Source organism: Gasterosteus aculeatus, chromosome 12 (genome assembly GCF_964276395.1).
Source record: "Gasterosteus aculeatus chromosome 12, fGasAcu3.hap1.1, whole genome shotgun sequence".
In the NCBI taxonomy this organism is placed as follows: Eukaryota; Metazoa; Chordata; class Actinopteri; order Perciformes; family Gasterosteidae; genus Gasterosteus; species Gasterosteus aculeatus.
This window is the reverse complement of record NC_135700.1, coordinates 13,434,746-13,461,337: the sequence shown is the minus strand read 5'-3', so window position 1 is coordinate 13,461,337 and position 26,592 is coordinate 13,434,746. Positions and strand designations below refer to the sequence as shown.

Below are 26,592 nucleotides of genomic sequence, written 5' to 3'. Positions count from 1 at the left end.
CACAAAGTAGGGTCTTCTTGCTGAGAACATGAAAATATATTTTATTTAATGGTATTAGTTCCACAAAATGGTATATTTTGTCAGTTTTAACATATATATATTATTTAACACAAAAGTGAGTGAGTGCCGAGTTTTGAAAAAAACAGATGCATTTATTTTATGAATCATTTTAAAGCACCAAAAGAAATATACATAATACAATATGTTATGTTAATTAAATCAGAGTTAGCGTATTAAGAATTTTTCATAATCAATTTGTCAATAGGACAGTTCCGCTGGTGGAGAGATGGATGTTCTTGGTGGAGTTGCCTCGGTCTGCGATGGGACATCACACTTGACTTCTAGCTCCCTCTGTATGTACTGTAAGAGAAACGGCTCAGGAGCAAAGGGACATGGTGCTTTTTCCCTGGGTCATTTATAGTGAAGACGATCTGCAAAACAAAACAAAATATCAAAAATGAAATCTATGATTGTTAACGGCATTACACCTAAGGATGGCAGATGAAGGTCATGTTGTCACAGAACCCTCTATGACCTTCTCACCTCAACATACGGGTAGAAGCAGGTCTCTTCCATACTCTGCCAGTACTGAGCAGTGTCAAAATGCAATCTATACACCCCAGATGTAAACATTTGTGTTGTTATGAGTCCCGGGCAACGTCCATCAGCATTAGTAATTCTGGTGAGACAAAATATGATTCTGTATGAAGTCATATGAGTGTAAATATACACTGAATGCTAATATTTTTAATTTTCTTCTTGTGAAGAAAATTTGCTATTTGGTTATTGACGTTTTTTCTCAGCTCTTTACCCAGTGGTTATCAAACTCCATGCACTAGTCAAAGGGTCTTGTCGATGGAGACTGAGGGTCATGTTTGCACCAGGGACCCCCGTTGCAGTGTTCAGCACATGGGTGGTCAGGGGACTCGCAGAGCCGGCCATCGCTGTGATCTGCACAACCAGTTCGAGATTTTCAATTGACCTGCTTAAATCTAAAGAAGTCACTGTTGATCACAACATAATAAATGTCACAATTCCTTTTGAAAACTGGAAGAAAGTAACAGGATTTGGAATGGTCTGTTGTTAACTTTTCATCTTACATTCTATACAGCACAGCTCTTTTAAAGTTGTCAAACATTAAAAGTTGAAATTTGGTGTGAGATTTATTCGGGAACGCATTGGAAAATAATAAATAATAAAACTGATTTATTTTTTCTAATGCAGGTTTATAGTAAGTCTGCCATGAATTTACAATTTAAAACACTGCAAATAAAAGTAGCAAATTGTACAAGTATCTTGTAAGTTATTATGTATAAAGGGTAATGTACTTAGAATAATTGTATTAAAAGGACATGTAGTTACCTCAACTACAGATAGTTCATCAAACTAATAACAGCTGAATGAAATCCTGGATATAATCAGTTGATTCCAAATTTGAAAAATAATTAAGTCAATAGCTTTTTGTGTCAAATATATTTCCATGACTGTACTATTGACTGCTCCTGTTGTAACTTATCTTACTTTTTACTTTAAGTCAACTAGCTATATAATGTAATAAACCTTCCATACAACATGTTTAATATCATTTTCTATTCCAATGAATGAAATCTTTTTTTGTATAATACATTTTTAAAAGATTTGTGCTTACCTTATTTTGAGGCAATATATGGCCCTTGAGCTGCTGCAGCCTGTTTACACTCATGTGTACTGTGACTATACCGGATCAGAGGTTTTAACTGAAAATATGTAATTTCATGGTTTATTAAACGGCATCAGATGTTTGTCACGTTTTCCTCTTGCAATTGTGCATACTGACCTATTCAGAAAGACATGTAGTTCTCAAATGCTTATCTTTCTGTCAACAGAAGAATGGTTGTGCAAGAGCTCCTTTTGCCACTTTGGTTTCTGCACTTTGAACTTCGTGGAAATGGATGACGAAAGTGGAATAATCAGAGGCCAAGGCAGACGTAGACGAGCACATAATACCTCCCTTTACCTCTCTCTCAATTTAATGCGTTCAAACCAGAGTGTTTAATTTAAAGATTGTGGGATCTGTTAAAGCTAATTGTGGCCAACAGGCACGGCTCTTCAAACACATCAAAAGATGGTGACAGTTATATCAGGCTACTGAATTATTTAATTTATAAATACAGCTGCATTTGGATTTGATTCTCATGTACACGTTCTTAATCTAAAGACGACTACATGCTTTTAGTATATAGAGCATATCAGAAAATGATCAAACATTTAGGGATTACTTTATGCGAAAATGCAACCATATATTTCAGTCTTTCTTAGACACAACTGTCAAAAAAGTCTGTGTCATGAACTGTTATAAACATTCTAATCAGAAGGTCCATTTACTAAGCTATTGCCATGAAAACTCTTGGAAATGCAGCCGTCCTCAGAACCACACACACAATATGGAGTGTTTCAATTTCTGCCTGACGGTACGATTGACCTTCGCTCGAATCATGCGTGCAAAGAGAAAGATCGATGTTCTGGATTCAGAGAGTCCTACGATCATGTGATCTACCTCTCTGTGTTCCTGCAAGCAAGACTATGATTACAATAATCAACCTTCCTGTTTCATACAGTCTATCATAATATGATTTATGCACTTGGATTTATTTGTGAGAACATTTTAGGATCTATGACCATATGGTCTCTTAAAAAACACACACACACTTCCATGTACTGTATTTATACTCAATATGAAAATACCTTTACTACTGTGACTGAGTATTTCCACTTGGCTAATCGGGAGAATGCAAACAAAAGAAATGTAACACCATAGGAATAACATAATTGTTTTCTTAAAAAAAAACACATGAGAAGTCCTAAAGCAAGATTCAAATCAGACAGTTCAACAATTACAGTAAAGTTTACAATAATACACAATATTATGTGTGTCTTAAAAGTGCCAAATACATGATGGAAGACCGAAGTACCATTTCATCAACACATTTTACAGCATACTGATACAAGCAGAAAACAACCTTTCACCTGAATGATCTTCAATCTCTCAAAGATAACCGTTGATAACTTTGTCTAGCTAATTTTCACATCTTAGAAGTATACAATAAAGGGAAAGGATGAGCTATGCGTCAACAAAAAGAGATCAAGTTGGAGAGTGTAGTGCTTTCTTTTGTTTTGCTTTTACATTACACGTAAAACTCCAGTAGCTTTTGCAATTATACCATTATTTTGAAAATTGAAATATTTTAGTAAGTCAATGACGTCGTGTTTAAGTTCCCTAGCTTTATTTATATTCTTGGTTCTATGTTGTTTCTAAGATATCTTATTCAAGATAGAAGAATGTCTTTCTTGGGAGAAACAGGTGAAGCAGCAGAATGTTGCAGCACCTCTAGCAACATGACACATACATTATTAATCTAAATTATTACCATATTTACAGTCTGATGCTGGCATTTGCTGCCTGACAGAATCAATTTTTAAACTACTAACACAAGGTTTTAAATGTGTCTCGTTTTTTGTCTTCATTCTGTAGTGTTTGGATTTATTTGGAAAACACGCATTTGTGTAGCCCGTCTTTTACAATTAAATAGGAATGCCTCCTTAGGGAATTAAAAGATGAATTAATTACCGTTCATCCAGTTGTCCTCTCTCAGGTCAACCTTACAAATCATTACTAATGGGATATCTTTGTACTTAATGCATATAAGTCAACTGTGTCAGTGTTTTAATTAGACTTGAATGTATTCTCACAGAAACCAGGCTGTTGTGACACAATAACATACATGTAGCGTGTTCAATTTGAGTGTCGGCTGTTCTTCTCCTCCTCCATGTTTGGCACTTAATACATGTCTTCTATGTCTTCCCATGGTTCTTCCTCATATTCCCTCCTCTGGGTCAGAGCTGTAGTTGCTCATCTGTAACAGACGGACAAAACAAAGAGACGTTTCCTGAACTGCAAGCTCACAATAACTGAAGTGAAGCGAAATGAAATGACGACACACCAGTGGATTAACGAGCCACTCAGCCATCGTTATATTAACGCCACTTGGTCACTGTAATACTTTGAGGTGCACACATGTTGCGTATTGTTGGGTGTGCTTTTTGTAAATTGGGTATTTTGTGTGTTGCCAAATTCCAGGAGCACATTTTCATTTGACGCTAATCTTACGGACAATAATGAAATCTGTGAATCTGACAGGTGTCAGTATAAACAGCCTTTTGTTAGAACACAAGTAATGGAATCTCCTGTGTCTTATTGTTCTAAATTATTTTTTTTATCATCCACATAATGGGTGTAATGGTAAAAATATGTTATAACATTGTTTTGTGCTAAAGCCGTGTCTCAAGTGTCCTGTATTTGACCCCGATGTGCAAAGAGCAGCATGATACAAAAAGTTAGTTTGCAGTTGTGTCCTGAGAAGGGAGTGCAGTCGACTCGATCTCATTGAAGCTTCAAAACAAAGGACTTCTGTTCATGGCCTTGGTTCATATCTTATTCGGTACGAAAGTTCAGGATCCAAGTTTTACTTTCATGTCAATTAATTATGATTTTCACCGGCCACTGAGGAGGATCTTGTGTGTGTGTGTGCTACCCTCAGCTTCACCTGGGTTCTTATCTCAACCTGCTTTGCAGCTTCTCGTAACTGGCACGGAGAATGTTCTTCACATGTGTATAAAAACTCAGCGTCTTTAGTGCTCGGAGACGCCATTTCCACAGAGCACCGTGATACGTGCCTGTGTATTTGACCTCCTGCTTGCAAGCAATAAATGGACTTTTTGCAACTTTGATCATTCATCAAGACTCTGTTTTATCAGACAAATCATTCTCTTCTACCAAGCTTTTATTGAAATATTCCACAACATGGGGCCCTAGCAGACATACAATGTTGGCAGCATTATATTTAGGACAACAATAGCTGAAGAGAACCCCCCCCCACCCCCCGTCATTCCAGAACACACAGTCTTCAGGTGCATTTACCGTGTGGTGTTCATCATCAGGCCCCCTCAGGTCCGGTTTCTCTCTGCGGATTCGATGGCGGGAGCTGGGGGGGGAGAGGGAGGAGAGGGAGTGCTCGGGGCTGCTGGCAGACAGAGCGTACAGTGAGCCGGCTGGACTCTCCTCTCTCAGGGGAGATCCTGCAGCGCAGAAACACACAGAGGCACGCACGCGGTTTAGGCGTGGAGCTGAGGTCCCGTTTCCTTTCGGAGAAGAAAATGCATTTTTTTCTGTGCTTAAAAGACAAAAAACCCGTCTCCCACTGACTTTGTACTTGATGCAGAAAACAAGAGTGGGAGTGACAGGATGAAGGACAGATGAGGGGATGGTGAGGGGGAAGTGAGAGGCAACAGAGCGACATAGTGACAGGCAGGCAAGTAGAGCCAGAGATAGATGAATATGAAGAATAGAGCTATCCATCCAGTCAAAGAAGTTAGAACAAACATGCTGTGCTGAATATATGTGCACTCACAATTGCAGTGAGTGACAAGACTTATTTTCGTTTTTAATGTACTATTTGTAAATTTCATAGATAGATACTTTATTGATCCCTCAAGAGGGAAATTTTGGTATCACAGCAGCATGTACAGGGAAGAAAATAGAACAAAAAGATACACATTATATACAATATAATAAGATAGAAATATTAAATTATTAAATAAAATAAAATAAATTGAAACAAAAGAATAACCTTCCAAAAGAGACAATAATAATAATTTGTAAAAGGAGAAGAGGAAGAGGAAAAAGCAGCAACATCACAGCAGTACAGGGTTATTATTGTCATTATTTAGCCATGTGACAGACAGTGAATTCAAGGCAGGGATGGAATCCCTTAATGGGACCATGTTAAAGTCAGTCAGTGGGTTTCCTCAAGTTGTTGACAAATATTTTCATGCACTGCAAAAGTTTCTTATCAAGTCACTCGGTCTGTAGTAGTGAGTTTCCCTTAAAATACGTAAAAGAAATCTACCAGTTCAGGAATTTTCTAAAGTTGAAGGTCATTTTTATTGATTCTGTTGCAGCAACATGGCTTACACTTTCTTTTCTCAACATTGGATCTCGAAGTTGATTATCAGTGAAAGTGAACTTTATAAAACAAAGAACCGTATATGTCTCTATGAAATAATACTGTGTTGTCTTGTTCCTTTCCTAAATCTCAGCTGCTGTTGGCAGGTGGAGAAAAACATTTTGTTCAAAAGTCCACATGAGGGCAGCAGCAGCACTTCCCTCGTTGCACGCTGATCTGTGTCTTCCACATGTCTGTTTTAGAAAGTGTCGTCAAACACACTGTTTGTTTAGCATGTTCCATAATTTGCTCACATCCATAAATCCAGACATCCGCAATCTATTTGACAGCGGCCTCGCTTCGACTTTTCAAAAATGATCAGTGGAGGCAAATAACGAGTTAGTCGGCTAGAATAGGAGTAGGTCTGTTGGTGCAGTTGGATCCCATCCCCCAGTTTCCTCTGCCACACCGATCCTGGATAATTCTGATTGGGGTTGTGACTGATGGAGCTAATCAAGCAGAAAAGAGGCATATTGCCAGATTCCACCTAAAATGTTTTTGATGTGTGAATAGATTAACCATCAGCTGATCTCGCCCCTCCCTGCTTCCACTGTCTTTGTGAATGAGTCTCACCTTTGCTGTCATTCCTCTCTGTGTCCATTTTGTCAAGATTGTCGAGCAGCCCATCGATCTGTGTCTTTATCAGAGTCAGCTCCTTTTTAATCACCTGCAACTCCTCCATGCCCACTGCAGGGATGAAGACGGTGAGAATGTAAGGGACATTAGGAAATTATGATACAACCTGAAAATCCATTTAGGGATTAGATAGAAATATTGAGAAGTGCACATATTTGCTTTCTTGCAGAGAGTTAGATGAGAAGATGGATACCAGAGAGGTATTAACCATCTCATCTAACTCTCTGCCACAACGAAAAAAAGCGTATTCCTCAAAACGTGCAACTATTACTGCTAAGTAATTACTAGAGTGAATATGAAAGAATATAGTGCATGCTGGCGTTTCACTTTAAACCAGCATGCTCTGAATTTTCTTTTGTTTCTGAACACAAAAACACACAAAAAGGCATCGCAAAAAAAAGAGGTTGAAAACGTGTTTGAACTTCAATATCTAGAGATTGTTGAGTGGCTTCAGTAAAATACACAAAGCATATTGTGTTTGTGACTAAGAGACAAAACATGATGGGCTGAGATTTGCATTCACCATTAGTTTAAAAAAAAAAAAGTAAAGCAGCATTTCCCCTTGCCAGGGTTTTTACACTAACAGAGAGAACCTGCATCATCTAATGCAACCTTTTTTGTTTACTCCATTCATATTACTCACACTTGGCTGTGGATGAATTTGTGGAGTGGGCTCTGGAGCTTTTGGAGTGGGTTCTGTCTCGACTGCGTTTGTTCCCAGAGGAGTAGGAGGAGGAACGGGATCGCTTGGCCAGACCGGGTCCGACGGGCAGAGGCGACAGCGAGGCCGGCACACGTTGGTAGTCATACGCCCTAAAAGTTCAGCAGAAAGAATTTTAAAACCACATGTCGTTGTGTGCTTGCAGCTGTTTTGTCGAATTTTTGTGAAGGTGTGCCGTGAGAAGAAAGAGAACCTGCTCACAAGCACGAGAGCGCACACTTTTCCCAGACATATGACAACGTTGGCTTGACTTAAATTAAAAAGAAAGTGAAATGTGCAAAACATGTTTATGTTCCCTGAAAACTGAGATATTAAAGGAAAAGCTGTGACACTTATGAAAATAATCTGATCAAACACCTCATAAATAAAAAGGGACATGTATTTTCAATATTAGTATTTTACTATTCCTGTTTCTGTCTCTCTCGAGCTGATGTTGCCTCCTCCCCGTGGAAGGATCCATGTCTCTAACTGTCACTGAGTGTAATTGGTTCTGTCAGGACCAATCCATAGCTTGCTGCCAGGCGTAGTGCTGGTGACATGGGGGGTATCAGTCAAACTCTATAGTGCTTACAGAAAGGACACTGTGAGTTGTGCATGTGTATGTTTCAGTGGGAATAGAAGTTGGAATGTGAATATTGTGGAAGTGATGTGATCTTAACACACACAACGACCAGGTGAGAACACAACAGACTCAAAACTAACAAACCGCTCAGCAAAGAGAAAAGATGAGCCCAGACCAAATCTGAATCTGATTATGTTATTAATTGTAAGGATGAGAGGTTTGGCTCAAAGAACTGTTATTCAAAAGGATATCCAGGGTTTTTACTGTGATGACCAAACTAAATAAAAACAACACCATAGAATTTTTGACTGACATATATCCGGTCAAATGATGACCCGGAACTACTCGGACGGCAAATATCAATCAATCAAATCAATTATTTATAAATTTCACTGACATTTTTATAATATTTTCAAAAATTCTCAGCTGGTTCCAACGAACTAGTTATAATAATCAATCAATGTGGCTTGGGTTTAGATCAGTGGTAGAATTTTAATGGATGTGTAAACCAATAAAAAAAAAAAAACCTAATTAATTGCTAAAATTGACACTTGACCACTATGAGATGATGAGCTTTCCAGCTACTTTAGCAAACAGCAGTGAAAGCGGTTGCTTTGGGTCCGATGGTGGTGAATGCAACAAAAATGGATTGAACAGACATGAACAGCGTCTAACGTCTCCCGACGGCCCGCGACCGCCCGAAGCTACAGTATAACTAATGCAGGGAAACATTCCCAGATTACAGATTAAATCTCTTTTTCTCATTAAAAATCTTGAGTGCTTTTTAGACCCGAAGGTACCAAAACATTGATCATTCTGATAAACCCTGTCTCAATGTGGACGTATCTAGATCAAGGACAGTCTGATCTAAATAGTCTCAATGGTTTCTGCAAAGCCACGAGTGTGAACAGCTTCCCTGCTGTTTGACTCCAGCACACAACAGGAAGGCAAGCTGTCAGCTCGGGGGAATTGGAGTCGGACCGTAAAGTAGATTACTGGTGGGGCTGATAGTCAGATAGTGAGCCTCAATTTTTGTCTTTCACCTGCTATATTCTCCAGAGTCTATACCTAATTTTTGTGTGTCCAAAGTGTGCAAAGAAACGCACACGCATCACAATGTCATATAAGGATGAAGTGTATTAGGCCACCATCAGTGTGTGAGATTAGAGGATTTGAGCATTGTCCGTGTTGAGAGAAACAGAGACCAAAGACTCGGGGGTTTAAAGTCCTTCACAGCAGTTTGCAGGGGCAGATAGACAATGTGTTGTTATACCGGCTTTGAAGTGTCATCTCAGAGAATGGAAGCTCAGACAATGAGAGACTGTGGACGAGTGAGGATTACAGAAAAGTGTGTGAGTGTTTGAGAGAGAGAGTGTTTGTCTCTATGGATTAGACCCCACACGAAAAGCAGCTTTGTCAGCTGGAGCTGTTATCTGTGTGTTGAAAGACACTTTTCTATCATGTTGGCACAAGAGGACGAAAAAAAAAAAGAAGTAATTTTTTCCCACCACATATTGATGTTCCACAAAACAAACACACACACACACACACACACACAATCCACTCAAACCCAGAGGCATGCACATGTGCATGCACACATAAATATGCACACGCAGTTGTCAATAGTTCTAGTCAATAGCATGGGGAATAATCATGCAGTGTGTTAAAAACAAATTGAAAATCAGTGGCGAGTGTTCCCCCTGAGCATAGTGGAAAAAATGCAGAGCAAGGCAAAATAAATGCAAACTGAAACAATGAAAAGATGACAGTTAATACTGAGCAACAGAGCATCCACACGTGCACGTGCATAAAGGCGCTGGAATGAGTTGTGTATTCTGTGCTTGTGTGTTTTATGTGTCTGCCTGCTTGTATTCAGATGTGCCCAGTGGAGTGTTTATGACGGTGGCCTGCGGCGTGCAGGAAGGTCCCTGCACAATTTCATGTGGAGGATCAATAAAAGAGTCACTCTGAGTGGAGCTCAGTTGAACTAACTACCTGACCTAACCACTGCACTTAACTGCACAGGAGTGTGTTCTGCAGTACCATAAAAAAAGGGTAAACGCACACACCAAGCTAACTCAGTCCATTACACATCCCAAAGAACCTGCTCAGTTCTTTTTTTTATTGAAGGGCATTATTCAACCTTCATGGATGGTTGTTGTTGTCAATCTGTTCAGGCAGCTGGTAGAAACTGTGAATTTACTTTAACTTAATCTTAAGTGACCTGTTTGTGTTTAGCAATGACTTTCAATTTAATTTAAATCCCACAAATTCACTTTAAAAAACAAGCTTTTGTCAGCTATACATGTTTTTGTTCAAATATGGTCAGTGAAAGAAATCATGATATCATTTGTATTGATAGAAAATACTACCTCTTTGTCAATATACTACAACAGCCCCAGTAGCTTACATAGTGTAAGATTTTCCCTACACAATCATTGTGGCCAAATAATTCACAATGATAATTGTACCGCAATGTATATGTATATTAAGCAAAGAAATATATAACAACTGTGTGATCAAATTCAGTTGACGATGATTCATGTTAGTTGTGTCTGTTTTTTTGGAAAATTGATGACCCTCAAAATACGAATGTATGGTGAGTCGGTAACAGTAACTGTTTGTGTGTGTTATTACGAAGAAATCCATATTGAACATGAACATTTTCCTGTTATCGTCAATAACTGTTTGTGTGTGTTATTATGAAGAAATCCATATTCAATTTAGACGTTTTCCCGTTATTGTAAATACTAGTCATTGACGGGCCGTCAGGGCCAGCAAGGCCTTCTCTGCTCGCCTGAACATCATCAGAATATCAATTTCATTTGGATACATATTTTGACACACAAATATGTATCGAATGATTTCACACTATTTAAGTCGTAGGTTTGAAATCCACAGCTTGCCACTGCATCTAGTAGTATGCATCATTGATAATATCCTTCTATAAACTCAAAACGGATTACTTCTAAAATTCAAGGCAACATCTGTAACTTTACATGGATGTAGCTTAAGGAAATTATATAACCATGTTTGCTAAACAGTCATTTTAGATTCAGCTAGACGATGCTCGAATGGGATTACGCATCCCAAATCCACAAGGTGGGTGTCTTTAAAGAAAGTGTGCACTTGTCTGTCCAACAGGTTCCGGCTGTTAAGTAGTAGCCGGCGACATCGTAAGCAAAGCCAGGATGACGGACGTCTGGCAGACAGCGACAGGGAGCGGAGACTATTGGAGGTTTAGGGATCCACGTTAGCCTCTTCCTTTAGCCTCCTGTGACGCGCAGACAAGCAATCATGTGTGTGAGCTGCCATGCGTGGCTTTCTGACATTACCTGTCATTGTAGTCCTCGTGGTAGCTGTCACAGTCCAGGTCGAACTCGGATCTGCAGAAGTGGTGGAGGAGGAGACGGGGGGGGGGGGGGTGGTTAGTAAAGCAGTTGTCAAAGATTCACCATGCGTCTTTACTGGGGCCATCAAACATTCCACTTAAAAAGGCAGCAAACTCGCTTGGCGTATCAATTTATAGCCTCAGCCCATTAATACGCCACTATCCCTTCATCTGGAAAGAATGCAATGCTCAGATCTCCAGCCAGCTTGAAGAAGACATTGGATTTGTTTTTGCTGCAGCCTCCAAGAGGGAAAATCCATAGAATCCTGTGTGCAAACTGTACCACCCACTGAACATCTCATCTCATGTGCACACTTGGTGAGGGGAGGCCAGCAGGAAGGCTGGTGAGTGATGTAACACCAGGGAACTGAAATGTGCTGGAAGCTGGACCGTACCGGTATAACAGACCAGAGGAGGTGCAGGACAGAAGTGACACTAAGGTAGAGCGGGATTACATTCCTCAGCATCCCTCCCTTAATAATGCCGCCATGTTTCTCCACCTCCCTCGCTCTCTCTTTGTCTCTCTTACTGACTCGCCCCCTCAATCAGTCTCTGCCCTTCTATCATTTCATACTTTCTCTTAGTTTGAACTGACCACACTACTTCCATTTCTCGTTTAATTAGTCTTGCACTTCCATTCAAAAGCTTGACCTGCAAGATAGGTCAAGCACAAAAAACAGCACCTACCGGCCACACATTTCTATATGCTCTTATTGTATTTAAAATAATTTAATCACTACATCATAAGGACTTAAACACAGGCAGCACCTTACAGGTCAGGAAAAGTGATGCAAAAGCAGAACAAATTACACACATTCTACAGTGACTCGCACATTTCCACATCCAAGCGACTACCAGACAATATTTGGTGAAAACATGGGATTTTTGTTGTAAGTATTTTGGGAAAATAACCCCCAAAGCCCTTGCCATCTGCATATCTGTCACTCAGGGAGGCAGTGATTCCCCTGGTTGTCATCAAGCTGCTCGTCTCAAGGAAGAAATGTATTTTTTCTATGCCAGGATAAACAGCAGGGGGCTAAACCGAATACTTCTCCGTGTTCAGAATTACACACACTTACAAACGAACATCACCTCCGGATGTGAAGTGAAGACTTATTTTGGACTGGACCATAATCACGTCTCCCCCAGCGTTGCTTTCATGGGCTTTATTTCGCCTCATAGCAGCTGCTTCCAGGAGCCAGGAGGCAGGAAACCACAAAATAATTCAGTGCTAGTGTCTGAGCTGCACACTTGACAAAACTGCATTTTATTCACAGACTGCCCTTTGGATGAATACGTATTGCGTCAGCTCATTTTGTGAATTTTGTGACACAAATACATTTTTTTTGGTGACTGGTCATTTTACGGTAAGCCTTCATCCTGTTCCACTGAAGGACACACGGCAGCAGAAGGACAAGAAAACCAGAACTCCACGGTCTTCTGCTGAAATGAGCATTCTGTTCTCCAACTGAATTTAGCCAACAGAGAGATAGAAAATAACTGCTCTTCTCCAAAATCCTCACCGAGGAGGAAAGAGGCTGCGGAGCTTTTTTTTTTCTTGCATGGCCGTTCACTGATTTACCTTCGTCATTGAACGTTGTGTATGCGGCTCTGAAGCAGACCGGGATTATCAATTATTCATTCTTTGTTTTTGTTTTTCAGCTTTCATGTTTTTGAAGTTTGTATTTCTGTTATTGACGACATATTTGTATAACATATTTTTAATATCAAAAAGGGTTAAGAAGACTTTAGATAAGATCAAATCAGAAATACAATATCTACATATCTATAGATATATAAGAATAGTTACAATATCTCTTCTGGTAGTGAGTCTAGCAGGTAAAGTAAAATAAATTCAGGAACAAACAGTAGAGTGAATAATGTTCTATAAATCATGATTCAATAATAAAGAATTCAATATACAAATGTAAACAATAGCAATCACATATATCATGTTTCTTGTTTTTAACCACTGAATGTTGAAGAATACATATCCTTCATTCATTTGGTAAACCGGTGTTGTTTAACGAAGCTAAATGTGTGGAGGCTTAGCACCCCCCCTTTTGACTGTAATTACATCCAAAGTGCGCAGCCAGATGACTGGGTCACTGAGGGGGGGCTGCGGGTGAGGGGGGGGGGGGGGGGGGGGTAGAGAGAGGCAGATGGACAGCAGGGTCACTAAAGGCTAATTAATTAGTTGGAATGCTTTAAGCATTCCAAGTATTGTTCTTCTAATTGTTGGAATGCATTGAGATGCATTCCAAGTATTGTTCTTCGAATCTTTATTCAACTTATTATTCTTCTATTTCTTCCGTGCCACCTTTCAACTCCTTCACACTTTCAGCTATTAAAATCCTTCAAATATTAAAATGTTCAGCTTCTTTCTGGCTTCCCTGCTATGACTTTTCAGCTTTCTACCTCTTAAGCTTGAATTTATATAAATCAATAATCGTTAATATTTTAACATGGTTTTCAAATGGAGTTTGCTTTTCAAATCCTCTTCAACTTCTTCAACTTTCAGATTTTTCAGCTTCGCCAATCTTTCAGCTACAGACACCATTTCAACTCTCAAATGTTCACACAAGTCTCAACTATTTTATGAAAAAAACTGCTTCTTGATATCTATTGTACTTTTTTCATAATCACTGATTATGTTTCACTAGTTCTTCGCTCCGTTTCTGACTTTTACATGAGTGTGTATTGCGTCTGCTTGAGTGGAGAGCTCGAGGCTAGAGTGTGGGGCAGCGCAGAAATCTGGTTAAAAAAGTATGGAACTTCTGTCCTTGCAGCCAAAGTATACACTCTAGAGGCTTCATTTCTTCAGATTAATGAGGGTATGGTTGTGCTGATTGGATTAATGTGTTCATGGAATCCCAGAGTTTTTTAGTTTTGGCGCAAGGAGTGTTTGAGTGACACAACCTCTGCCAAAAGCCCCATAGGCTCCAATACAAATCTGCCGACATATTTCTCACAAAATTCCACAAGGTACACGTTCTGTCAACGGCCATAGGAGCCGTATTTATTACCGGACAGACATAAAAAGCACATCCACGCGTTCGGTAGAGTCTTGGGTCTCATACAAACGCCGTATTTTTTAGATAGCTGTTATAGTTTTGCGCTGGTTCTCATTTGTTTGAGGTGTGGATTCTGTGTAACTCGCTGTCCTGTGTCTGCACTTTTGCAGCCGCACAGGTGCGGCGTTGTCGTGGTTACGAGCACTCACATGCTGCAGGATCTGTCTGTGGCTCACAGCTGCTCGCTCCTATGACCTGATTAGTGGAGTCACATGACGCAGCTATGCTTTCTGTCAACAGACCAATATGATAAAGACACTCGCCCCCCCTCCCCCCTCCACCCTGACCTATTCTCACTGTTAATCACTCAGTCAGTCAGTCAGTCTGTCTATTTCTCCTCCTCTCTCTCTCCCTCTATCTCTTCCTCACCCTCTCACCCTCCCTCCCTCTATCTACACCCCCCCACCCCACCCAATCCAATAATTACAAAATAAAAGCCCCATGGAGGGAATTTTTACTGTAATGTTTGTGATGAGGCCTATTAATTAAAAACTTCTTAGTTTGAATAACAAACATTCTGTCTCCCACTACGAATATTACTCGTACTTCTAGTACTACAACTGATACTTCTACTACCGTACTACTAGTATTTCTACTGCTATTAATACTACAACTACTACTAATGTTATTACAAATACTACTATGGCTAATAGTATTACAGCTGTTTCTACTGCTATTGATACTAAACCTACTATTGCTGCTTATACTGCTAGTACTACTAATACCACAATTATAACTAATACTACTACTAATATTACTACAAACAATTTTAAACAAATTTAAGCTCCTGCAACTTCTGTTTTTAGAAAATCTATTGAAATTCAGCTTCCCCACTTCCTGTATTTTCAGCAGTTCTTTAAAATAATTGTTGGAATGCATTAACGATGCATTCCAAGTATTGTTCTTCGAATCTTTATTGTTGGAATGCATTAACGATGCATTCCAAGTATTGTTCTTCGAATCTTTATTCTTCATCTTCTATTTCTTCCGCGGCACCTTTCAACTCCTTCACACTTTCAGCTATTAAAACCGTTCAAATATTAAAATGTTCAGCTCCTTTCTGGCTTGAGGGCTATGACTTTTCAGCTTTCTACCTCTTATGCTTGAATTTATATAAATCAATAATCATTAATATTTTAACATGGTTTTCAAATGGAGTTTGCTTTCAAATCCTCCTAAACTTCTTCAACTTTCAGATTTTTCAGCTTCGCAAATCTTTCAGCTACAGACACCATTTCAACTTTCAAATGTTCACACAAGTCTTAACTATTTTATGAAAAAAACTGCTTCTTGATATCTATTGTACTTTTTTCATAATCACTGATTATGTTTCACTAGTTCTTCGCTCCGTTTCTGACTTTTACATGAGTGTGTATTGCGTCTGCTAGAGGCGGGGCCTCGCAGGCTAGAGTGTGGGGCATCGCAGGAATCTGGTAAAAAAAATATGGAACTTCTGTCCTTGCAGCCAAAGTATACACTCTAGAGGCTTCATTTCTTCAGATTAATGAGGGTATGGTTGTGCTGATTGGATTAATGTGTTCATGGAATCCCAGAGTTCTTTAGTTTTGGCGCAAGGAGTGTTTGAGTGACACAACCTCTGCCAAAAGCCCCATAGGCTCCAATACAAATCTGCCGACATATTTCTCACAAAAATCCACAAGGTACACGTTTTGTCAACGGCCATAGGAGCCGTATTTATTACCGGACAGACATAAAAACACATCCACGCGTTCGGTAGAGTCTTGGGTCTCATACAAACGCCGTATTTTTTAGATAGCTGTTATAGTTTTGCGCTGGTTCTCATTTGTTTGAGGTGTGGATTCTGTGTAACTCGCTGTCCTGTGTCTGCACTTTTGCAGCCGCACAGGTGCGTCGTTGTCGTGGTTACGAGCACTCACACGCTGCAGGATCTGTCTGTGGCTCACAGCTGCTCCTTGTGACCTGATTAGTGGAGTCACATGACGCAGCTATGCTTTCTGTCAACAGACCAATATGATAAAGACACTAGCCCCCCTCCCCCCTCCACCCTGACCTCTACTTACTGTTAATCACTCTCAGTCAGTCAGTCTGTCTAATTCTCCTCCCCTCTCCCTCTCTTCCTCACCACCATTCCCTTCCTCACCCTCTCACCCTCCCTCCCTCTATCTACACCCCCCCACCCCACCCAATCCAATAGGTGCGCCGTTGCCGTGGTTACTCGTAAACACGCTGCAGTATCTCTGTGTGTGACTCACAGCTGCTCCAATGACGTGATTAGTGGAGTCACATGACGCAGCTATGCTTTCTGTCAACAGACCAATATGATAAAGACACTAGCCCCCCCTCCCCCCTGACCTCTACTTACTGTTAATCACTCTCAGTCAGTCTAATTCTCCTCCCCTCTCCCTCTCTTCCTCACCACCATTCCCTTCCTCACCCTCTCACCCTCCCTCCCTCCCTCTATCTACACCCCCCCACCCCACCCAATGCAATAGGTGCGCCGTTGCCGTGGTTACTCGTAAACACGCTGCAGTATCTCTGTGTGTGACTCACAGCTGCTCCAATGACCTGATTAGTGGAGTCACATGACGCAGCTATGCTTTCTGTCAACAGACCAATATGATAAAGACACTCGCCCCCCCTCCCCCCTCCACCCTGACCTCTTCTTACTGTTAATCACTCAGTCAGTCAGTATGTCTGTCTATTTCTCCTCCTCTCTCTCTCCCTCTATCTCTTCCTCACCACCCCTCCCTTCCTCACCCTCTCACCCTCCCTCCCTCTATCTACACCCCCCCAACCCACCCAATCCAATAATTTCAAAATAAAAGCCACATGGAGGGAATTTTTACTGTAATGTTTGTGATGAGGCCTATTAATTAAAAACTTCTTAGTTTGAATAACAAACATTCTGTCTCCCACTACGAATATTACTCGTACTTCTAGTACTACAACTGATACTTCTACTACCATACTACTAGTATTTCTACTGCTATTAATACTACAACTACTACTAATGTTATTACAAATACGACTATGGCTAATAGTATTACAGCTGTTTCTACTGCTATTGATACTAAACCTACTATTACTGCTAGTACTACTAATACCACAATTATAACTAATACTACTACTAATATTACTACAAACAATTTTAAACAAATTTAAGCTCCTGCAACTTCTGTTTTTAGAAAATCTATTGAAATTCAGCTTCCCCACTTCCTGTATTTTCAGCAGTTCTTTAAAATAATTTCAGCTATTATGCCTCTATCAACAGCAATTTTTCAATATTCATTTCTGTATTTTTTTGCAATATTTCAAATTTATTTCAGCTGTTTTCATTTCTGCTTTTTCAGCAAATCTATTGAAATTCCTTTCAGCTTCTCCCATTTCTGTATTTTCAGCAATTTCAAATTCATTTCAGCTTTTCTAATATCTATAATTTCAGCAAATGTATTCAAATTCCCTTCAACTTTCTGTATTTTCAGCTATTTTAAAAAGTTCATTTCAGCTTTCAGCTTTTTGCATTCCAACGCATTTTCAGCAGGAAATGCATTTTCTAGTCTTTATTTCCGACTTATTATTCTATTTCTTCCGCGCCCCCTTTCAACTCCTTCACATTTTCAGCTATTAAAATCCTTCAAATATTAAAATGTTCAGCTCCTTTCTGGCTTGAGGGCTATGACTTTTCAGCTTTCTACCTCTTATGCTTGAATTTATATAAATCAATAATCATTAATATTTTAACATGGTTTTCAAATGGAGTTTGCTTTCAAATCCTCCTAAACTTCTTCAACTTTCAGATTTTTCAGCTTTGCAAATCTTTCAGCTACAGACACCATTTCAACTTTCAAATGTTGACACAAGTCTCAACTATTTTATGAAAAAAACTGCTTCTTGATATCTATTGTACTTTTTTCATAATCACTGATTATGTTTCACTAGTTTTTCGCTCCGTTTCTGACTTTTACATGAGTGTGTATTGCGTCTGCTAGAGTGGAGAGCTCGCGGGCTAGAGGCTGAAGCAGCGCAGAAATCTGGTAAAAAAAGTATGGAACTTCTGTCCTTGCAGCCAAAGTATACACTCTAGAGGCTTCATTTCTTCAGATTAATGAGGGTATGGTTGTGCTGATTGGATTAATGTGTTCATGGAATCCCAGAGTTTTTTAGTTTTGGCGCAAGGTGTGTTTGAGTGACACAACCTCTGGCAAAAGCCCCATAGGCTCCAATACAAATCTGCCGACATATTTCTCACAAAAATCCACAAGGTACACGTTTTGTAAACGGCCATAGGAGCCGTATTTATTACCGGACAGACATAAAAACACATCCACGCGTTCGGTAGAGTCTTGGGTCTCATACAAACGCCGTATTTTTTAGATAGCTGTTATAGTTTTGCGCTGGTTCTCATTTGTGTGAGGTGTGGATTCTGTGTAACTTGCTGCCATGTCTCTGTCTTTTGCAGCCGCTCGTTAATGATCACAGGTGCGCCGTTGTCGTGGTTACGAGCACTCACACGCTGCAGGATCTGTCTGTGACTCAGCTGCTCCAATGACGTGATTAGTGGAGTCACATGACGCAGCTATGCTTTCTGTCAACAGACCAATATGATAAAGACACTCGCCCCCCCTCCCCCCTCCACCCTGACCTCTACTTACTGTTAATCACTCTCAGTCAGTCAGTCAGTCTAATTCTCCTCCCCTCTCCCTCTCTTCCTCACCACCATTCCCTTCCTCACCCTCTCACCCTCCCTCCCTCTATCTACACCCCCCCACCCCACCCAATCCAATAGGTGCGCCGTTGCCGTGGTTACTCGTAAACACGCTGCAGTATCTCTGTGTGTGACTCACAGCTGCTCCAATGACGTGATTAGTGGAGTCACATGACGCAGCTATGCTTTCTGTCAACAGACCAATATGATAAAGACACTCGCCCCCCCTCCCCCCTCCACCCTGACCTCTTCTCACTGTTAATCACTCAGTCAGTCAGTATGTCTGTCTATTTCTCCTCCTCTCTCTCTCCCTCTATCTCTTCCTCACCACCCCTCCCTTCCTCACCCTCTCACCCTCCCTCCCTCTATCTACACCCCCCCAACCCACCCAATCCAATAATTTCAAAATAAAAGCCACATGGAGGGAATTTTTACTGTAATGTTTGATGAGGCCTATTAATTAAAAACTTCTTAGTTTGAATAACAAACATTCTGTCTCCCACTACGAATATTACTCGTACTTCTAGTACTACAACTGATACTTCTACTACCATACTACTAGTATTTCTACTGCTATTAATACTACAACTACTACTAATGTTATTACAAATACGACTATGGCTAATAGTATTACAGCTGTTTCTACTGCTATTGATACTAAACCTACTATTACTGCTAGTACTACTAATACCACAATTATAACTAATACTACTACTAATATTACTACAAACAATTTTAAACAAATTTAAGCTCCTGCAACTTCTGTTTTTAGAAAATCTATTGAAATTCAGCTTCCCCACTTCCTGTATTTTCAGCAGTTCTTTAAAATAATTTCAGCTATTCTTATGCCTCTATCAACAGCAATTTTTCACTATTCATTTCTGTATTTTTTTGCAATATTTCAAATTTATTTCAGCTGTTTTCATTTCTGCTTTTTCAGCAAATCTATTGAAATTCCTTTCAGCTTCTCCCATTTCTGTATTTTCAGCAATTTCAAATTCATTTCAGCTTTTCTAATATCTATAATTTCAGCAAATGTATTCAAATTCCCTTCAACTTTCTGTATTTTCAGCTATTTTAAAAAGTTCATTTCAGCTTTCAGCTTTTTGCATTCCAACGCATTTTCAGCAGGAAATGCATTTTCTAGTTTCTTTTCATAATTTCACAAGTGCCAAAGCAATCCATTAGGCATGGCCGGCTATAAATCATCTCAGCCTCAGCGTGCCTGTGTGTGCGTGTGTGTGGTGTGTGTGCGTGTGTGTTTGTGCACAAGCCAAAGACGAGCTGCTTTTTGTGTGAACAAAGAAGCCCAGAAATGTTCCCCAACAACCCGCTGTGAACAGAAATTCATCAGTTTCATTCCAACTGTGGGAGAAACCCCGAAGTGTTTGCGCGTGTGCTCGTGTGTGTGTGCGCGTGCGTGTGTGTGCGCGTGTGTGTGTGATGAATTATTAGGGATTTAGTTCCATTGGCTCAGAGCCTTGACAGATGCAATTTAAATCGTGCTGACAATGCATCAAAGTCACATTCTTTGTGAGATTCTTGTTTTCTTGATTGTGTTGATATCTTCGGTGATAAATATTCACCGCTGTAGTCGTTCCTCCTGCACTTCTTTGACAATCAATTCACAGCACTGTCAACCGTTTTTTGTGTGATTCTCAGAACGAACAGACTAAATAAGTTGATACAAGACGTACCAGTTTAAGTGCAAATAACAGCAGAATTTCAGCTCTTGTCTGAAAGACGCAACATCTTCACAGATGAAAAATAAATCTATAAAAATGACATAAACGTGCCACTGATAATAATGTCTTTATCTCAGAGAAATATACACTGAGCATGTTTATGTCACAGTGTTAAACAGACTTGAAGTTGAGTAAAAGAAAGCAGCAACCATCATCTTCAGTATCGTTTTTTTAATCTATAACTGTTTGTCAAGGAATACAGTTTCATTTGGTATATACTTGTGTCACAGTGAGAGAGACAGCCAGGAAAGGCAGAGAAGAGACGAGCAGCAAAAGGGCCGCATTAAGTACTCAACCTTAAGAGAATTAACCTTTTTCTTTTACATGATTTCAAGAAAATGGAACAACAATTTGATATGATTTGTTCGTTTTCTGAAGCACACTCGCCATAGTTGAAGAAATTAGTTCCAGTTACTGAATTATGTGAATGCCAAGTTAAAAATGAGAGGATTCAATACTGGAAGATTACTGACAATGCTCTTAAAATGACAGCATTTAACAGAAGCATCATATCAGATCATTCCTGTGTGCTTTCAGGAGCTAAATCAATTGTGCCAGACTCCTGAAGCAACAGCGGGTCGTTGCAGCAGGTGAAGATGTGTGATACAGATCCAAGTTTAGCTTTCATCCCTTAAAATAAACCGTTAAGTGTAGAATAGACAAGTGGATCTAAGCAGCATGTTTTTACCTTTCTATCGCCAATATCCACAACAGGGTTTGTATCTGTACGAAAAGTAGCTTTTATTCTGAATAAAGCCAAATTCCAACATTTGAAAAACCAGAATGGATACATTCACGTCTCCAACAAAAAACAAGCGTCATTGTATAAAATGGAAGCACACAGATGTTCTTGGAAACATTAAACAATAAATAATGAATGTTATGTGTGTGCCTCCATTTGAAAAAGTGTTGATGTGCTCCTCATTGTGTCCCATATTTCAGCCATTGTTTTCATATCTCACCTGTTACATAATTAGCCACATGAGCAAATGCAGTCAGATTAGAGGGATGATCTGTGACAGTTGGTTACATTCTCCAAGTGAATACAAAAGCTGGGTTTTTAGTTTATGTTGTGTCTGTCGCTTTAAATTTGCAGCATTTTTCCAACTTGCAACCCTCAGCTTATCATATTACTGTTTTACTAATGGTGTAATGCTGAAATCCTGGTGTGATAAAGATCAGACCTTGCAGACAAAATGCTTCTTTTCATTTCTCGTCGGAACTCTTATGACTATTTTCCACAAATCAACAAACTTCCTTCACGCTCTTTCCAGTAAAGAAATGATTCCAGGATGAAACACATTAGCTTCTTTAAAGTGCAGATGAATGAATCCGATGCTTTTGTGTCTTCACGCTCAGAGAGTAATTCTTTGTATGTTTGCAGCTTCAGCTGGTTCAAACACTGCAGCTCATCTGCTAACAAAGGAAAAGCAGGAGCACATTACTCCAACGTTGGCCTCTCTCCATTATCTACCCGTGGAGTTAAGAGTCAAATAAAACTAATTACCTATTAAGTAATGCAACTGGGTGAAGTACCCAGTGAAGTAGTTTGGGGTTTTGTCAAAGTGCATTCACAGATTTTGTGTCTACTGTTTGAAATAATCCTAATCTCTTGTATTATTACTGCATTGAATATATTTGTCGTCTGATCGGTAATGCCTCACTCTCTGCTTGATGTTTTTGTTTGTCCATCTTTATTACTTACTTATTACTTTATTACTTACATGAATTTTCTTTTGCTTAAATAGCAGCAACAACAACCAGCATCTTTGGTTATGATTCTCAGATCACAATGTAATGCTGAGTAATAACCATTAACCAACTGGTCACGAAATGACTCAATCGGCACAAAGACCCTTACTGACCCTTTGAGCGTTTTCCCTCCAAGTTTAATTTCCACTCAAAGTACCAGGAGAGACTTCCAGAGTTCCCTCCCTTAATACAATTTGTGATGAGAGCAGCTGATCTCATGTACACGGAGTCTGTGACCTGACCTAGTTCACAGTGGCATTGTGTTTTTAAAGCTGGAACCCATGTGATCTCGAATGATCCATTTGTTGTCTTTCCTTCTGTCCCCATAGACAATCTACGATGACACTGAGGGGGGGCGCGAGTGTGTATTCCTTCAAACATCTGTTTTCCTGCTCACGTTCCTTCTGATTGGACAACGGGGACATCTCTGATGTGTGATAAAGCTCCTTACTGCAAGAAGCATTGTCAGACCTTCTTGCTCCTCACAGGAGTCGGAAGCTCTGTGATCAGTGATGTGTGCGGGACAGAAGCCAATCAATAGCACATTAGCATGTGATCTGCTCCTGTGGCATTCATTATTGCTTAGCCCACTGGTCTGCATCATTTGGATGTACTGTAGGTACTGTGAAATGTACGTTTTGAGAGGGAGAAGAGTAATGATAACCCCAGGAGGTCATAAATCCATATCTGACTTGCATCCACGTCATATTACAGCTGCGGAGAAATCCACTCAGTCGGAGAAGTTGAAGTACATAGATAGGAGTTATGTTTCGGATGCCTTCCTCACTTTAGTTTAAATAGCCCTGAATGGCAAACAGCCCCTTGGGTTTGATTGCAGCCACATCAGAGAGGAGCAGAAGAGAAGTGCATTGACAGGGAGGAGCTGTGGAGTGCTGCTGCATCAATAAGCCATTGAACGGGGGCCAGGTCTACAGCTGGAGCTTAATAGACAGTTCCTGTACAAAAGACCTACATCAGGGAACAGGAGACGCGATAAAGAGTGTCCCAAAGGAAAACAATATTTTCTTTCCTTTGGTCCATTTGTACGTCACAATGCATCCCTCTTGTCCCTTCAGAGGTGAACTCATCAGGGGTAAACCGACACTCAGACGGAAGGAGGAGGAAGAGCCAACTTGCCAAAGCTCTCAAACAAGAGCGGATGAAGTGGAGAGGACTGGGAGGCTGAGAAAGGGCGGAGTGGCTCCTTTGTTAAAATGACAAGGAGGAAGGGGACCGAGAGAGAAATGAGTCAGATTCCCCGACAGCTGTCACTGTGTCTTACTGATGCAGCCAGCTTGCATCCATCAGCCGTGGAAGGGAGGAGCCGGGGTGAAGCATGGTCTGGTTACTGTTTGATTAGCCAAAGAATTCAGAGATGCGTCTCATGATTAACTCCCCGAGTCATAAGAAACAGCAGTTTTTAAATGTTTTTCTATCAGGGTTAAAGATGCTGTCTCACAGTCCGTAACCATTAAACCATAATTTCATCATTTGCCGCCGGGCTTTGATCGCACAGTAACTGAACAGAAGCTCTGCCACACTGAAACCCATGAAAGAAACATAACAGGAACGCGATAACACAGCGATGTTGCAGATACTGTATGCAGGGGAGGGACTCAATGCACCGACCCTGGACTGTCTCAACTACAGATTAACATAATCCACCTTTCAAATCAGCCAGTTTCACAGGTGTTTATTGTGAAGGCCTAAAGCACTTTTATATTAATTACTCATTGAGCACTCCTGCAGGATGGGAGATGAATAAATAAATACTGTAGTCACCATGAAAACACTTCATATGAACCAGTCTTGAATAGAGGAATACAAAGCAAGTTTAAAAATAAGATAAGAGTATAATCTGTGTCTGTTTATATGCTGCGGTGATTCCTGTTCCAGTATTGTACTGTATTCCTCATTTTTTACTAACTTTGAAAAGTTGTTTTGTTGTTGCGGTTCAAGAGGGAGTGAAAGCTATTTGTCATCTGCCTGTTGGTGTAAAGTGCATGAACAGATATGCGTGGCTTCTCTCCAGGAGGGCCAACTGCTTTCTGCTCGCTGTCGTTCATCAAAAGCTCAGAGCCTCGGTGGGAGCAGTCATTTGGAATTTCCGACTTCAGGTTATTTAGTGCTTATTAGCAGCATTACACAGCAGTAAGGTGACAAGTGACATCCGGGGGCCACTCACAGAGCGCCCTCTCATGCACTCATTAAGTGTAAAGAGCTCGAGGAACACAGATATCTAGACACCTCCTATAACAAGGGCGACTACCCCTCATCGGCGCCGACTTAGAGCGCAAAGTTAAAAAGGTTACCCGAGGCTGCCGGAAGTAGTTAATCCTTTCAGTCTTTTCAACTCTGTCAAGCCCCTGCATCGTTTTCATGTCCTGAACTATGCTGCTGTCACGAAATTATCGGAGAATTAAAAGCTAAAAGTCACTTCAACGCAACGCCTTGAAGGGCAAAGCAGTACGATTACACAGAGCGCAAATTAACTTGTGCGCTCACTACCAAAAGGAAAGTAAAGGAAGCTAAATAGCAAAGCTCTGCGTGTGTGTGTGTTTGAGTAGCTGTCTCTAGGTATCCAGCCACTAAGCAAACAAATACAGTTATCTCTTTGGACAAAAAGAGAGGGATCTGAATATTTAGGGGAGATGTAGGACAAATAAGAAGCTGCCATTCAGAAAGGGCCCCAGAAGCGCTTTCTGACATTTTAACGGTGATCTACATGAGTGACATTTACAGAATCAACCTCAGACTGCAGTCTGCAATTCTCACTGGAAAACGCTTAAACCTCAGCTGACATTAAGTCAACAACCACCCTGAATCTGCTTCACATCTGTCAAGATAGATATTGAAAAAGCAGAGTAATCAAAAGTGAAGAAACAGGGATGTGTAAGAAATTGCACATGTTTGTAACATTGAGCCATTAGCAGAGGTTTAAGGAGATCCTATAGTGAAGCAGAAATCGACAGAAACAACGCAGCACACCTAATAGATCCACACATTACTGACAATAATAGTTATTTTCATTGCATTTTCTAACATATACTGTACATATATACACAGTCTGATCCAAATATATATATATATATATATATATATATATATATATATACACACACATACACACACAGTACTCATGAGTGACCAATGGCTGCGGTCCCAGTGTGTCCTAAGATGGCATCACAGTGCTAAGCTGCTAGAATTCAATCAACTAATGAAGGTCCAGGATTTTGTTTAAAACAACTAGATAATGTAATACGGTGGTGTTTGAAGGACATCACAGGTAAAAGAGAGTACAGTAACAAATGTGTGCTTGTGCATCTGGTAATGTGGCGGAGAAAGAGATGGCCACAACAAGATGTTATTATGTCTTTAAATCCGTCTTTGTATTGTCTTGTCGGATGTTTCTTGTTCCAAACATCCTGGAAGAAACGGGTTTTTTTTTAATATTGTGTGCATGCATATATATATTAGTAGCCTGAGGGCCACTGATGTTCTGTTGTACCTCTTGGGAGATGCAACCACTTGTACTCACAAATTCATACTTTGTTATATACTCACTCACTCTGCTAACCCCCATTACCCTTCTGTGCTGACACAGCGCTTCTACAGTGCAGGACAAGAAAAGGCTCTCCTGCTCCCAACAGCTGACAAAGACACTGCTCCCCATCTCACACGTTTTCACTGAACTCCCTTAGTCGCTCATTGCCCGCATCTCTTACTTTACCAGAGCACAGCACTGCCCATTAAGCAACATAAGCATTTCCTAAGAGCCCCCATTGCTCTTTCATCCAACTTATTTTGCCAAAATTTAGTGACCAAGACACTGTGAGACGTGCCAAATGGAGGCCGTAAGGATTAAGTCATTTTCTGTCCCCTCAAAAGAGGTACAAAAGAGGATTCTGTGTTAAATAAAAGGAATAAATCAAAATGTTCAGTTTTTTTAGATACTTTTTGACATATCAATAAAGTATCAGCCA

The 26,592-nt window shown here is 40.2% G+C and overlaps 2 protein-coding genes across 3 annotated transcripts in view; both read right to left on the bottom strand.

Moving 5' to 3' along the window:
• Positions 1 to 17: 17 nt before the first annotated feature.
• LOC120832831 (5-hydroxyisourate hydrolase) lies at positions 18 to 1,852 on the bottom strand. Of its 2 annotated transcripts, XM_078084868.1 has the most exons (5): positions 1,817 to 1,852; positions 1,649 to 1,736; positions 812 to 951; positions 544 to 679; positions 18 to 431 (listed from the first exon to the last, which is right to left on the bottom strand). In XM_078084868.1, exons 2-5 carry the CDS (start codon positions 1,700 to 1,702, stop codon positions 342 to 344), a joined length of 420 nt encoding a protein of 139 aa, XP_077940994.1. In that variant the 5' UTR covers positions 1,703 to 1,736; positions 1,817 to 1,852; the 3' UTR covers positions 18 to 341. The 2 variants fall into 2 exon arrangements, with proteins under 2 accessions (XP_077940994.1, XP_040055397.1); XM_040199463.2 differs by having other exon boundaries at positions 812 to 1,004; positions 1,649 to 1,833.
• An 836-nt stretch (positions 1,853 to 2,688) lies between these two features.
• Positions 2,689 to 26,592, bottom strand: part of LOC120832820 (heterogeneous nuclear ribonucleoprotein C) — a 34,994-nt gene continuing 11,090 nt past the window's right edge. The window contains exons 3-7 of the mRNA XM_040199442.2: positions 11,296 to 11,346; positions 7,321 to 7,490; positions 6,615 to 6,728; positions 4,958 to 5,115; positions 2,689 to 3,893 (exon numbers count right to left, since the gene is read on the bottom strand). Coding sequence (XP_040055376.1) covers positions 3,855 to 3,893; positions 4,958 to 5,115; positions 6,615 to 6,728; positions 7,321 to 7,490; positions 11,296 to 11,346 — 532 coding nt within the window. The 3' untranslated portion in view covers positions 2,689 to 3,854. The remainder of the gene's footprint in view (positions 3,894 to 4,957; positions 5,116 to 6,614; positions 6,729 to 7,320; positions 7,491 to 11,295; positions 11,347 to 26,592) is intronic.

Excerpts from the sequence above, each read along its gene's own strand:
- LOC120832831 (XM_078084868.1), bottom strand. The coding sequence starts at position 1,702 with ATGAGTGTAAACAGGCTGCAGCAGCTCAAGGGCCATATATTGCCTCAA. Across the intron at positions 952-1,648 it reads ATATATTGCCTCAAAATAAG|ATCACAGCGATGGCCGGCTC; the intron begins GTAAGCACAAAT and ends CTGGTTGTGCAG. Across the intron at positions 680-811 it reads TGGAGTTTGATAACCACTGG|AATTACTAATGCTGATGGAC; the intron begins GTAAAGAGCTGA and ends TTGTCTCACCAG.